This window comes from Salvelinus fontinalis, chromosome 8, assembly GCF_029448725.1.
Source record: "Salvelinus fontinalis isolate EN_2023a chromosome 8, ASM2944872v1, whole genome shotgun sequence".
Lineage (NCBI taxonomy): Eukaryota > Metazoa > Chordata > Actinopteri > Salmoniformes > Salmonidae > Salvelinus > Salvelinus fontinalis.
Window position 1 is genome coordinate 19,370,165 of NC_074672.1, and position 15,565 is coordinate 19,385,729.

General features: G+C 47.6%; 1 protein-coding gene across 4 annotated transcripts in view; it reads right to left on the reverse strand.

The window, feature by feature from the left end:
- The window catches only part of LOC129860826 (protein phosphatase 1 regulatory subunit 12B-like), a 45,029-nt gene extending 29,679 nt beyond the window's left edge, over positions 1-15,350 (reverse strand). Inside the window, exons 1-5 of one of the 4 annotated variants that reach the window (XR_008760466.1) lie at positions 15,026-15,343; positions 13,471-13,561; positions 3,941-4,159; positions 3,617-3,755; positions 3,158-3,282 (exon numbers count right to left, since the gene is read on the reverse strand). Coding sequence is in view for 3 of the 4 variants with exons in the window: in XM_055931634.1 (XP_055787609.1) it covers positions 3,158-3,282; positions 3,617-3,755; positions 3,941-4,159; positions 13,471-13,561; positions 15,026-15,045 (594 nt within the window). In the remaining variant the exon portion in view is untranslated. Of the gene's footprint in view, positions 1-3,157; positions 3,283-3,616; positions 3,756-3,940; positions 4,185-13,470; positions 13,562-15,025 lie in introns of all 4 variants that reach the window. The other 3 variants (XM_055931634.1, XM_055931633.1, XM_055931632.1) reach the window with 3 other exon arrangements.
- Between the last annotated feature and the right edge of the window lie 215 nt (positions 15,351-15,565).

The following is a 15,565-nucleotide window of genomic DNA, read 5'->3' on the forward strand; positions in this document are numbered from 1 at the left end:
GGAATGTCAAGATATCTGGAGCATGTGATGTGGTTGAAGAAGGAAAGGGAAGGAGAGGGTTGTAAATGAGAACTTGTTCTCAACTGGCCTACCTGGTTATATAAAGGTGAAATAAAATAAAAAGGGGGTGTGTGGGGGCTGCTCCCTGCCCTGGACTCTCTCCCAGTGTGACACAACAGCTCCATCACAAACGTTCAAACTACACTAACATTGCACTACAGCTCCTCTGGCAATACACAACACTTTCACGGCCTCTGTATGCAACACTACTGATCAGATGTTAATCAATACTTTGTATCAATGACAGCAAGCACATTTAAACACACACGCACACACATACAGTGCCTTCGGAAAGTATTCAGACCCCTTGACTTTTTCGACATTTTGTTAGGTTACAGCCTTTTTCCAAAATGTATGTTTTTTTTCCATTAATCTACACACAATACCCCATAATGACAAAGCAAAAACAGATTTTTTGAAATATTACATTTACATTAGTATTCAGACCCTTTACTCAGTACTTTGTTGAAGCATCTTTGGCAGCGATTACAACCTAGAGACTTCTTGAGTATGACGGTACAAGCTTGGCACACCTGTATTTGGGGAGTTTGTCCCATTCCTCTCTGCAGATCCTCTCAAGCTCTGTCAGGTTGGATGGGGAGCGTTGCTGCACAGCTATTTTCAGGTCTCTCCAGAGATGTTCGATCAGGTTTAAGTCCGGGCTCTGGATGGGCCAATGAAGGACATTCAGAGACTTGTCCCAAAGCCACTCCTGCGTTGTCTTAACTGTGTGCTTAAGGTCGTTGTCCTGTTGGATGGTGAACCTTCACTCCAGTCTGAGGTCCTCCACAGAGGAACTCTAGAGCTCTGTCAGAGTCACCATCGGGTTCTTGGTCACCTCACTGACCAAAGCCCGTCTCCCCTGATTGCTCAGTTTGGCTGGGCGGCCAGCTCTAGGAAGAGTCTTGGTGGTTCTAAACTTCTTCCATTTAAGAATGATGGAGGGCACTGTGTTCTTGGGGATCTTCAATGCAGCAGAAATGTTTTGGTACCCTTCCCCAGATATGTGCCTTGACACATTTCCTTCGATCTCATGACTGGATTTTTGCTCTGACATGCACTGTCAACTGTGGGACCTTATATAGACAGGCGTGTGCCTTTCCAAATCATGTCCAATAAATTTAATTTACCACAGTTGGACTCCAATCAAGTTGTAGAAACATCTCAAGGATGATTAGTGGAAACAGGATGCACCTGAGTTCAATTTCGAGTCTTATAGCAAAGGGTCTGAATACTTATGTAAATAAGCTATTTCTGTTTTAAATTTTGGATACATTTGCAAACATTTATAAAAACCTGTTTTCGCTTTGTCATTATTGGCTATTGTGTGTAGATTGCTGAGGCTGTAATGTAACATTCGGAAAAAATCAAGGGGTCTGAATACTTTCCGAAGGCATTGTACACGTATCAGTAATTGCAATAGAATATAATACACTATGTTGGCACCCCTTCAAATCAGTGGAGTTGGCTATTTCAGCCACACCCGTTACTGACAGGTGTATAAAATCAGGCACACAGCCATGCAATCTTCGTAGACAAACTTTGGCAGTATAATGGCCTGTACTGTAGAGCTCAGTGACTTTCAACATGGCACTGTCATAGGATGCCACCTTTCCATCAAGTCTGTTCATCAAATTTCTGCCCTACTAGAGCTTCTCCGATCAACTGTAAGGGCTGTTATTGTTAATTGGAAACGTCTAGGAGCAAAAACAGCTCAGCCGCGAGGTGGTAGGCCACACAAGCTCACAGAACAGGACCGAGCGCATAAAAATTGTTTGTCCTCGGTTGCAACACTCACTACCGAGTTCCAAACTGCCTCTGGAAGCAACATCAGCACAAGAACTGCTCGTCGGGGGCTTCATGAAATGGGTTTCCATTGCCAAGCAACCGCACACAAGCCTAAGACCACCATGGGCAATGCCAAGCGTCGGGCTTGAATGGTGTAAAGCTCACAGCCATTGGACTGGAGCAGTGGAAATGCGTTATCTGGAGTGGTGAATCACGCTTCATCATCTGGCAGTCTGACGAACAAACCTAGGTTTGGTGGATGCCAGGAGAACGAAACCTGCCCTAATGCATACTGCCAACTGTCAAGTTTGATGGAAGAAGAATAATGGTTTGGGGCTGCTTTTCATGGTTCGGGCTAGGCCCTTTAGTTCCAGTGAAGGGAAATCTTAACGCTACTGCATACAATTACATTCTAGACGATTCTGTGCTTCCAACTTTGTGGCAATAGTTTGGGGAAGGCCCTTTCCTGTTTCATCATGACAATGCCCCCGTGCACAAAGTGAGGTCCATACAGAAATGGCTTCTCAAGATTGGTGTGGAAGAACTTGACTGGACTCCACAGGGCCCTGACCTCAACCCCATCAAAGGCCTTTGAGATGAATTGGGACGCCGACTGCGAGCCATGCCTAATCGCCCAACATCAGTGCCCAACCTCACTAATGCTCTTGTGGCTGAATGGAAGCAAGTCCCCGCAGCAATGTTCCAACATCTAGTAGAAAGCCTTCCTAGAAGAGTGGAGGCCGTTCTAGCAGCAAAAGGGGGATTAACTCCCTTTTAATGCCCATGATTTTGGAATGAGATGTTTGACGAACAGGTGTCCACATACTTTTGGGCCCATGTGGCTCAGTTGGTAGAGCATGGCACTTGCAATACCATGGTTGTGGGTTCGATTCCCACAGGGGACCAGTACGAACAAATATGAAAATGTATGCACTCACTACTTTAAGTCGCTCTGTACAAGAGCGTCTGCTAAATGACTAGAATGAATGAATGAATGTGAATGTAGTGTATTTCAAGAATCATAGAAATCTCCTGCTATTACTCTGACAATATAATCAGTGAAGTGTGTAATAGAATATAATACAACTCCCCATTGCAAATGCAACTAATGTTGCTCAACAAATGGCCCATCATCTTGGAGGAGAATGGCACTGTACTGAAATAATACTTTCTTTTGTCACCACCTAGTGGTATCTGAAAATATCACAGAGGGAGTTTATATTTTTTGTTGTTGTTCAATTCTGAAAAATGTAAAATCTATAAGATCATAGCTTTAACGTTGGTAGTGAATTTGATCAAACCCACATACCTTAAAAGTCTGGTAGGTTTCATCTGCCTCTTGGTCACAGAAGCAAAGATGTTTCTCTCTTGTGGCGAGGCCACGTTTGGAGGGATCCTCAACAGGGTTCTGGTTTTCATCTTTCCATTCACCTTCTACAGTATTCACATAATAAGAGACAATCACTAAACAGTTACTGCGCCTAACCATGCCAAGTTATTTATCCTACAGAGTTCTTACAGAATTTTTTAAAATAAAACAAATTAAAACTGATGGACTGACTGAGACAGTCTTACATAATCATAGGACGAAGGGTGTCAGGTATAACAATTTATTCCTATGGTACATACTGTACATCACATGACAAGGATATATCGATACAGTAAAATTTCTGTAGCTAAGCAACTTCCTTAAAACATGCTTGAGTAAAATATAAACATCTGGAATCAGTCGTTTCTGTGTGACTGTGTACAATGTGTGGTTGCTGACCTCTGGAGAATGTGCGGTTGGCCAGGCTGGAGGAGAAAGGCAGGGTATAGAGCCCACTGGCAGAGGGAGATGTGAGCCCTGGTCCTGCAGTGGAATGCTCTGCCTCCATGGTCCCCAGCCTTGATCTATGATTTCCAAGCTTAAAATGGTAAAAACTGCGCTTCAGTACTTGGCTCATCTGAATCTTAAACTACACAGCTACTATAGTACAAGATCACCTCTCACAAAATGCCATTCATAGATGATCTATAAACAATAACCAATGACAATAATAAGATCCTGAGGTGAAAGGTTAATGCTAAATGACTCAAGTTTTATCCCCACCTCGTCTACCTCCCTGCTCCATGTAGGACTGTGATCCTCTGTCTCCATATACTGGACCAGGCTGGACCTGGCCTCTCCTCTGTCCTCTGTAGACCCTCCCCCCCGCAGACAGGACCTGTCAGTCAGTCTGCTACATCCATCCTCTGTTTGTCTGTCTCTGTCCAGAGGAGACAGGCTGTAGGTCCTCTGAGCCTCCTTCAGTTCAGCCAGGGTCACACCCTGACGAAGATGCAGACAGTACATCCTAAGATCAACAAGATACTATAGATCAGTGGTTCCCAAACTTTTTATAGTCCCGTACACCTTCAAACATTCAACCTCCAGCTGCGTACCCCCTCTAGCACCATGGTCAGCGCACTATCAAATACTGTTTTTGCCATCATTGTAAGCCTGCCACACACCCTGTTTACAACTCTGTATAGAAAAGAAACGGACAGAAATACTCTATTACAGGGTGACAGCTTCCACCCTGAGCCATTAAAAAGAGGACTTCCAAGAAGCCATTTTTTTGGACTGCCACTCCACAGAGGATTATCTAGAAACAGCAGCAGAGATGCGCATGAGGTTTATAAGAAGAGGCTATTCGTCACAATGTGTGGATGAAGCTCATAATTTGGCATTGGAAAAAACATGAGATGAACTGCTACAAAAAAGACCCGCTAAAGTCAAAGAACACTCCGTATTGTTCACAACTACATATACTTTGAATTCGCGAAAAGTGGGAGGTGTGGTCAAGAAACACTGGCATATTTTATCATCGGACCCAGCTTTGCCGGCTGAATTTAAATATCCACCACATATTGTGTATAGGTGTCACGCCCTGGCCTTAGTATTCTTTGTTTTCTTTATTATTTTAGTTAGGTCAGGGTGTGACATGGGGAATGTTTGTGTTTTGTTGGTTTTGGGTGTTTCTATGGTAAAGGGGTTGTTGGGTGTAGTATATGGGTTTGTGTTGAGTACATGTGTCTAGCGTTGTCTATGTTATACGTTTGTAGCCTGTGTGTGCACATCGTTATTTAGCTTCACAATCGTTTTCTTGTTTTGTTAGTGTGTAAGTGTTTTTGTTTCGTTTTGCCTTCTTCGTCAATAAAAGGAGATGGCTTATTTTCCTAATGCTGCGTTTTGGTCCGTCAATCCTCCACACGATCGTGACAGAACCACTCACCATTACAGGACCAAGCGGCATGGAAAGCGGCAACAGGACCCACCTACACAGGATTCGTGGACATGGGAGGAGATACTGGATGGTAAGGGGCCGTGGGCACAACCGGGAGAATATCGCCTTCCTCGTGAAGAGCTGGAGGCAGCTAAAGCCGAGAGGAGGCGATATGAGGAGGCAGCACGGAGACAAGGCTGGAAGCCCGTGAGTACAACCCAAAAATTTCTTGGGGGGGGCCTTAAAGGGAGTGTGCGAAGTCAGGTAGGAAACCTGCGCCTACTCCCTGTACTTACCGTGGAGAGCGAGAGTACGGGCAGACACCGTGTTACGCAGTAGAGCGCACGGTGTCTCCTGTACGCGTGCATAGCCCGGTTCGGTACATTTCAGCTCCACGTATCGGCCGGGCTAGACTGAGCGTTGAGCCGTATGTCATGAAGCCGGCCCAACGCATCTGGTCACCAGTGCGTCTCCTCGGGCCGGCGTACATGGCACCAGCCTTACGCATGGTGTCCCCGGTTCGCCTACATAGGCCGGTGCGGGTTATTCCACCTCCCCGCACTGGTCAGGCGACGGGGAGCATACAACCAGGTAAGGTTGGGCAGGCTCGGCGTTCAAGGGAGCCAGTACGCCTGCACGGTCCGGTATTTCCGGCGCCACCTCCCCGCCCCAACCCAGTACCACCAGTGCCTCCTCCACGCACTAGCTATATGGTGCGTGTCTCCAGCCCTTTACCACCAGTGCCTAAACCACGCACCAAGCCTCCTGTGTGTCCCCAGAGTCCTGTGCGTCCTGTTGCTGCTCCCCGCACTAGCCCTGAGATGCGTGTCCCCAGCCCGGTGCCACCAGTCCCGGCACCACGCACCAGGCCTACAGTGCGCCTCAGCCGGCAGGAGTCTGCCGTCTGCACAGCGATGACTGAACTGCCCGTCTCCCCAGCGCCATCTGAGCCATCCGTCTCCCCAGCGCCATCTGAGCCATCCGTCTCCCCAGCGCCATCTGAGCCATCCGTCTCCCCAGCGCCAATCTGAGCCATCCGTCTGCAATGAGCCTGCAAAGCCGCCCGTCTGCCATGAGCCTGCAAAGCCGCCCGTCTGCCATGAGCCTACTGAGCCGTCCGCCAGACAGGAGCCGCTAGAGCCGCCAGCCAGACAGGAGCCGCTAGAGCCGCCAGCCAGACAGGAGCCGCTAGAGCCGCCAGCCAGACAGGATCTGCCAGAGCCGCCAACCAGACAGGATCTGCCAGAGCCGCCAACCAGACAGGATCTGCCAGAGCCGCCAACCAGACAGGATCTGCCAGAGCCGCCAACCAGACAGGATCTGCCAGATCAGTCAGCCAGCCATGAGCAGCCAGATCCGTCAGCCAGCCATGAGCAGCCAGATCCGTCAGCCAGCCATGAGCAGCCAGATCCGTCAGCCAGCCATGAGCAGCCAGATCCGTCAGCCAGCCATGAGCAGCCAGATCCGTCAGCCAGCCATGAGCAGCCAGATCCGTCAGCCAGCCATGAGCAGCCAGATCCGTCAGCTAGCCATGAGCAGCCAAATCCGTCAGCCAGCCATGAGCAGCCAGATCCGTCAGCCAGCCATGAGCAGCCAGATCCGTCAGCTAGCCATGAGCAGCCAGATCCGTCAGCTAGCCATGAGCAGCCAGATCCGTCAGCTAGCCATGAGCAGCCAGATCCGTCAGCTAGCCATGAGCAGCCAGATCCGTCAGCCAGCCATGGGCTGTCCCTCAGTCCGGAGCTGCAGTCCCTCAGTCCGGAGCTGCAGTCCCTCAGCCTGGTGCTGCCCCTTATCCTGGTGCTGTCCCTTACCCTGGTACTGCCCCTTAGTTCGGAGCTGCCCCTGACCCTGGTACTGCCCCTTACCCTGGTACTGCCCCTTAGTCCGGAGCTGCCCCTTAGTCCGGAACTGCCCCTTAATGCAGTGGGGTTAATGTGGAGGGGGGTCTTTTGGAGGAAGCTAAGGAGGCGGTTAGGGACTGTGGTGACGTGGGGAGCACGACCAGAGCCGGAGCCGCCACCGTGGATGGAAGCCCACCCAGACCCTCCCCTAGACTGGTTAATGGTGCGCCCGGAGTTCGCACCTTAAGGGGGGGGTTATGTCACGCCCTGGCCTTAGTATTCTTTGTTTTCTTTATTATTTTAGTTAGGTCAGGGTGTGACATGGGGAATGTTTGTGTTTTGTTGGTTTTGGGTGTTTCTATGGTAAAGGGGTTGTTGGGTGTAGTATATGGGTTTGTGTTGAGTACATGTGTCTAGCGTTGTCTATGTTATACGTTTGTAGCCTGTGTGTGCACATCGTTATTTAGCTTCACGATCGTTTTCTTGTTTTGTTAGTGTGTAAGTGTTTTTGTTTCGTTTTGCCTTCTTCGTCAATAAAAGGAGATGGCTTATTTTCCTAATGCTGCGTTTTGGTCCGTCAATCCTCCACACGATCGTGACAATAGGAGAGGTCGCAATTTACACGATAAATTGGTTAATGCCAACTGCCAGCCACAAAAGAAAATTAGCCAAGCTCTTTTACGCACTCTACCAAATGGTAGCTATAAATGCAGAGGATGCGCACAGTGCAACAATATGATGAAGTGTGAATATTTCTGCCACCCACACACAGGAAAACGGTTCCAAATAAATTACATTATTACGTGTTCCACCACCCATGTTATTTACATTATTAAATGTACATGTGGGCTCTGTTATGTCGGTAAAACCACCCGCTCTCTCAAACAGAGAATTAGTGAACATAAAAGTTCAATCAGGAGAAACGACAGGGATTATCCAGTTTCTGTACATTTCAATGACCTGAAGCATGACATTTCCACCTTTAGATTTTGTGGCATAGAGAAAGGTAAGATATCAGACAGGGGAGGAGATATGAATAATACTCTGAGTAAAAGAGAAGACGTAAGCTTATTAAATATCGGTGAAACTATCAAGAGCAGTGTGCGGTTTCCTTTTTCCTTCAAGCCTGCCACACACACAATATACGATACATTTATTAAACATAAGAATGAGTTGTGTCACAACCCGGCTCGTGGGAAGTGACAAAGAGCTCTTATAGCACCAGGGCACAAATAATGATATCATAATAATCAATAATTTTGCTCTATATTTATCCATCTTACATTATAAACCTTATTTGTTCATCAAAAATTGTGACTAACCCATCACAGGTTAATGAGAAGGGTGTGCTTGAAAGGATGCACATAACTCTGCAATGTTGGGTTGTATTGGAGAACGTCTCAGTCTTAAATCATTTTCCACACACAGTCTGTGCCTGTATTTAGTTTTCATGCTAGTGAGGGCCGAGAATCCACTCTCACATTGGTACGTGGTTGCAAAGGGCGTCAGTGTCTTAACAGCGCGATTTGCCAAGGCAAGAAACTCTGAGCACAACCCTATCCAGAAATCTGGCAGTGGCTTCTGCGGAATTGCGCAACCAGCTCACTCAGGTGCTTTGCTATATCACATTTGACATTGTCCGTAAGCTTGAGTTCATTAACACAAAAAATCATACAATGATGGAAAGACCCATGTGTTGTCCTTGTTAATTCAGACAGAAAAGAGCTACAACTTCTTAATCATAGCCTCAATTTTGTCCCTCACATTGAATATAGTTGCGGAGAGTCCTTGTAATCCCAGATAGGCCAGTCGTGTGAGAAACTCGTCATCATGCAAGTGGTCAGACAAGTGAAAATTATGGTCAGTAAAGAAAACTTTAAGCTCATCTCTCAATTCAAAAAAATGTGTCAATACTTTGCCCCTTGATAACCAGCGCACTTCTGTACGTTGTAAAAGCGTTACATGGTCGCTGCCCATATCATTGCATAATGCAGAAAATGTTCATGGTCCCATTTTCACTGTAGTGTCCAAAACGTCTTTCAAGCTGTCAGGCATTCCCTTGGCAGCAAGAGCCTCTCGGTGGATGCTGCAGTGTACCAAGTGGCGTCGGGCGCAACTGCTTGCACGCACATTACCACTCCACTGTCTCCCTGTGATGGCTTTTGCGCCATCAGTACAGACACCAAAGTCCATTTGATGTCACAAAGCTGTCCAGCACTTTAAAAACATCCTCTCATGTTGTCCTGGTTTCCAGTGGTTTGCTGAAGAGGATGTCTTCCTTAATTGACCCCCCATAAACGTAACGGACATATAACAGGAGCTGTGCCAGGCCCGCCACATCTGTTGACTCATCCATCTGTAACAAATTTAATTCACTGGCTTGTATGCAAAGCAGTAATTGTTTCAAAACATCTCCTGCCATGTCACTGATGCGTTGTGAAACAGTGTTTTTTGATGAAGGCATTGTCTGTATAGGTTTTTGGTCTTTTCCCCCAGCATTGCCCCAGCCATATCTGCGGCAGCAGGAAGAATTAAGTCCTCCACAATAGTATGTGGCTTGCCTGTCCTAGCTCACCATATAAGACGCTTCTTGCCCCTTCTTATTAATGGTATCTGTTGCTTTTATACATTTCTTACTACTCAAAAGTTGTCTTTATTCACGCTCAAAAAACTCTTGTGGCTAATTTTTCAAATGGTCATGTTTTGTTTCTAAATGTCTGCGAAAGAGTGAAGGTTTCCCGCGAGAAAGTAACGGTTAATGTGATTGGATCTTAATTATTTGACTAGGCTACCTGTTTTTGACATTGTGTTATTATTTTTGTGTGTTTTATTGTGTTTTATTTTTGGCAGTGAAACGAGGCTACTCAGCTGAGAAACAAACCTCACTCAAATTTTTTACACTTTTTTTTATTTCACCTTAATTTAACCAGGTAGGCCAGTTAAGAACAAGTTCTCATTTACAACTGCAACCTGGCCAAGATAAAGCAAAGCAGTGCAACACAAACAACAACAACACAGAGTTATACATGGAATAAACAAACATACAGTCAATAATAAAATAGAAAAAGTCTATATACAGTGTGTGCAAATGAGGTATGATAAGGGAGGTAAGGCAATTAATAGGCCATAGTGGTGAAATAATTACAATATAGCAATTAAACACTGTAGTGATAGATGTGCAGAAGATGAATGTGCAAGTAGAGATACTGGGGTGCAAAGGAGCAAAATAAATAAAATAAATAACAGTGTGGGGATGAGGTAGTTGGATGGGCTATTTCCAGATGGGCTATGTAGAGGTGCAGTGATCTGTGAGCTGCTTTGACAGCTGGTGCTTAAAGTTAGTGAGGGAGATTTGAGTCTCCAGCTTTAGTGATTTTTGCAGTTCGTTCCAGTCATTGGCAGCAGAGAACTGGAAGGAAAGGTGGCCAAAGGAGAAATTGGCTTTGGGGTTGACCAGTGAAATATACCTGCTGGAGCGCGTGCTACGGGTGGGTGCTACTATGGTGACCAGTGAGCTGAGATAAGAAGGGGCTTTACCTAGCAAAGACTTATAGATGACCTTGGGCCAGTGGGTTTGGCGACGAATATGTAGTGAGGGCCAGCCAACATACAGGTCGCAGTGGTGGGTAGTATTTGGGGCTTTGGTGACAAAACGGATGGCACTGTGATAGACTGCATCCATTCTGCTGAGTAGAGTGTTGGAAGCTATTTTGTAAATGACATCGCCGAAGTCAAAGATCAGTAGGATAGTCAGTTTTACAAGGGTATGTTTAGCAGCATGAGTGAAGGATGCTTTGTTGCAAAATAAGGAGCCGATTCTAGATTTAATTTTGGATTGGAGATGCGAGTCGAGAAGAGAGTCGGCCCGAGGATTGAACCCAGAAGTCCGGACAAAATGTATAGCCCTGTTGAAAATATAAATATACTGTTTGAAAATGTGAAGGAAAATGTTTTTTTAAATTTGGCGTACTGTCACGTTCCTGACCTGTTTTCCTTTTTCTTGTATTTATTTAGTTGGTCAGGGCGTGAGTTGGGTGGGTTTGTCTATGTTTGATTTTCTATGTTGGGATGTTTGTGTTCGGCCGGGTATGATTCTCAATCAGAGACAGCTGTCAATCGTTGTCCCTGATTGAGAATCATACTTAGGCAGCCTGGGTTTCACGTGTGTTTTGGTGGGTGTTTGTTTCCGTGTCTGTGTTTGTTGCACTACACGGTACTGTATTGGTTTATGCACTTCGTTTATTTGTTTTGTAAGTCAGTTTCAGTTTCGTTATAATAAATCATTATGAACCCTAACCACTCTGCGTATTGGTCCGATCCGTCTCGCCTCTCCTCGTCCGAGGAGGAGGAAGAATATGACGATAGCCGTTACAGAAACACCCACCCCAAAAGGATCAAGCAGAGTGGGAACAGACAGCAGCAGCAGCAGAGACCGAGGACACAGGACTCGTGGACTTGGGAGGAGATCCTGGACGGCAAAGGACCCTGGGCTCAGCCAGGGGAATATCGCCGTCCCAAGGCGGAGTTGGAGGCAGCGGAGGCAGAGAGGCGCTGGTATGAGGAGGCAGCGCGGCGACGCGGTTGGGAGCCCGAGAGTCAGACCCAAAAATGTATTGGGGGGGGCACACGCGGAGTGTGGCAAAGCCGGGTAGGATACCTGAGCCAACTCCCCGTGCTTACCGTGGAGTGAGAGGGCGTCGTACTGGTCAGACACCGTGTTATGCGGTAAAGCGCACGGTGTCCCCAGTACGCGTGCTTAGCCCAGTGCGGGCTATTCCACCTCGCCGCACTGGTAGGGCTAGGTTGGGCATCGAGCCGGGTGCCATGAAGCCGGCCCAACATATCTGGCCTCCAGTACGTCTCCTCGGGCCGGCGTACATGGCAACAGCCTTACAGATGGTGTCCCCGGTTCGCCAGCATAGCCCAGTGCGGGCTATTCCACCTCGCCGCACTGGCAGGGCTACGGGAACCATTCAACCTGGTAGGGTTGGGGAGGCTTGGTGCTCAAGAGCGTGTGTCCTCCTTCACGGTCCGGTATACCCGGTGCCACCTCCACGTACCAGTCCTCCGGTGGCAGCCCCCCGCACCAGGCTGTCTCTCCGGGTTCTCTCTCCAGCTGCTCCCACCTGTCCAGCGCTGTCAGAGACTTCCTCCTCTCCAGCGCAGCCTGAGTCTGAACTGCCTGCCTTCCCAGCGCTGTCTGGGCTGTCTGCCTGCCCAGCGCTGTCTGAACTGTCTGCCTGCCCAGCGCTGTCTGAACTGTCTGCCTGCCCAGCGCTGTCCGTCTGTCCTAAGCCGCCAGAGCCGTCCAGCCAGGACCAGCCAGAGCCGTCCAGCCAGGACCAGCCAGAGCCGTCCAGCCAGGACCAGCCAGAGCCGTCCAGCCAGGACCTGCCAGAGCCGTCCAGCCAGGAGCTGCCAGAGCCGTCCAGCCAGGATCCGCCAGAGCCGTCCAGCCAGGATCCGCCAGAGCCGTCCAGCCAGGATCCGCCAGAGCCGTCCAGCCAGGATCCGCCAGAGCCGTCCAGCCAGGATCCGCCAGAGCCAGCCAGCCAGGATCCGCCAGAGCCAGCCAGCCAGGATCCGCCAGAGCCAGCCAGCCAGGATCCGCCAGCCAGCCAGGATTCGCCCCTCAGTCCAGTGCTGCCCCTCAATCCGGAGCTGCCCCTCAGTCCGGAGCTGCCCCTCAGTCCGGAGCTGCCCCTCAGTCCGGTGCTGCCCTTTGGTATAGTGGGATTGACATGGAGGGTGGCCATTGGGAGGAGGCCACGGAAGCGGGGTTTGACTATGGTGGGGTGGGGACCACGACCAGCGCCAGAGCCGCCACTGTGGACAGACGCCCACCCAGACCCTCCCCTAGAGTTTATGCTGGTGCGCCCGGGGTTCGCACCTTAAGGGGGGGGGGGGTTATGTCACGTTCCTGACCTGTTTTTCTTTTTCTTGTATTTATTTAGTTGGTCAGGGCGTGAGTTGAGTGGGTTTGTCTATGTTTGATTTTCTATGTTGGGATGTTTGTGTTCGGCCGGGTATGATTCTCAATCAGAGACAGCTGTCAATTGTTGTCCCTGTTTGAGAATCATACTTAGGCAGCCTGGGTTTCATGTGTGTTTTGGTGGGTGTTTGTTTCCGTGTCTGTGTTTGTTGCACTACACGGTACTGTATCGGTTTATGCACTTCGTTTATTTGTTTTGTAAGTCAGTTTCAGTTTCGTTATAATAAATCATTATGAACCCTAACCACTCTGCGTATTGGTCCAATCCGTCTCGCCTCTCCTCATCCGAGGAGGAGGAAGAATATGACGATAGCCGTTACACGTACCCCCAACGGCATTTCGCGTACCCCAGTTTGGAAATAACTGCTATAGATAAATAGTCTAATAAAATCACCTTAATAGTAAAGCATATCTTGGGGTTGGGGTCCCTGACACAGACTAAGCCTTGTCTTGGATTCCTAATGGAGAATTTCCATTGACCATGCATTTTCACTCCAGGACTAGACTTAATCTGTGTCTGGGAAATGTTGTGTTGTACCTGTGTGGATCTGCGGGTTTGCCTGGCCTGGCGAGACCTGGCCTTCCTCTGAGACTCTGCCTCCTCATCTCTCACCGGAGTTAGATATGACCTGCAGGGTTGGAAACAGGACAGCTGCACTTTGGAGGACATAGCTGTCATGCCCTATAAATAGTTTCAATGAACTTTGGACACACTGTCACCTAGTACTCGAGCACAGCACGAGGTAACAACGTATCAGGGTGAGTTGACATTAGGCTCAAATTATCATCACAACCTTTCAGGATAAGAGGGTAGCAATGCAATCAAACACATCCATAATCTTCATGGGAAGTGATCACTCTGAAAGGTACTACCAAAACAGATATTCAGAGCAGGTTACATGTAATTGCGTCCTCATTATGCTGAAGTGGCTCTTCATTCCATCGCTCAACAACTTAAACAACTTAATTCGTTATTCATATCATGATATACTTAATGAGAGACCACATACTTATTATGCAAATCCCAAAATAACAATGGACTACACAAAGTACACAATAAGTTCACAATAATAACCAAAGGACTGAATCACCTCCTCAATGCTTAGCGCTATAATCAATAGTACAATTCTCTTAGGACTGTGTGGTATTCCTTTCATGATTATGTTTCATGTCTCAGTAGCCAATCAATAAACCCTGATTGACAGCCACGTAAGCAGGCATTGGGCTCCATAGACAGAGAGAGGAAAAGTCGAGTAAGCAGCATTCAGGGTAATGGCTAATGTTGTTCCCACTAGTACTGGCTGCAGGCTGCTCTCCCTCCCTCCCTTTTACTGTACTGAGTGTCGCTCGATCAGCCTCTGCTCTGCCAGGGAGGCACCCTCCACACCCTCCATCCTGAGAGAAAGCCTAAATAGTCTGTCTGTCAGGACCTCAGTCTACTGCATTATTTAACACTGATTAAAGGGCTGTGGATGGTTACATTACCAGCAGCTGGGATTCTGTAGCAACATTACAGTCATATTTCTACACAGTAGCATATTCACAATCATAAAAAAGACTTTAGGAAAAAGTGATATAGGAGATAGCTTACGTTTCAAAAACACTTGATTTAAGCATGTCTAATTTGATTTAGGCATATCAAATTTGAGACCAAATATTTATATAGGATGCATTTGTTGGGGTTGTAATTTAAACATGCTGGTGGGAGTTATTTTAGTTCCAATGCACCAGCATTTACTATTCCATTTATAATGACCGTATTATTGAACCTGACCAACAAAATGTAATGACCCTAAATGGGGTATGTGAAGAAACATTTTTTTCCTTCCATTGAGTGTACTAAATATGTACAGCACTTTTGCTATACACACTCTCACTCCTGGGTTGTGTGCTAACACACACAACCCAGGGGCACCAACTTCCCACACAGTACAATACAAATTCCAGGGAAGGGAATACCTTCCAATACCAAACACCACACCACCATCTCGGATCAAAGTAAAAGAAGTAGCTAGCTTTTTCATTCTGCATGTAAAACACAGGGAAGTCATGCAGATAAGGGGATAGGATAAGGGTCGGGGTGAGTTCCATACCTGGGCAGACAGGCTTGCATGGTCCCAGGCTATCTGAAGGTCAGAGACTGAGGCCGGTGGAGAGAGACTGCAGTGGGAGAGGCCGGATAGGATCCTGGGAGAGGGAGAGAAAGGAGTGATAACGGGGAGGGGGAGAGAAGGAAAAGGAGAGAGAGAGACTGTTTCCTCTCCATCAGCTAGGCAAGGCGAGGCACAGCGCAGTCAATACACAGACTCATACAGTAGGCGGGCCGCGAGGCAATCTGAGCCAATTGTGTCTCCAAGAGCCTGATGCAAGAGCTGCAGATTACACACTACACAAGCGTGCGAGGGGATTGGCCTGAGCAAGCTGCTGCGCCGATTCGCTAAACTTGATCACATTACGAGGGTGCAAGATGATTTGTAGATCAGTGATTCGGTGCAGATACACACAGTGGTTGTAGTCCTCACAAATTCTTTTTTATTTTTTTATTTTTATTTTTTTTTAGGGGTGGATCAGCTTAGTATTGCGGAAAGAATGTTGCTTCCAATGTAATTGTCTGCATCATTTCCATTCCCCCA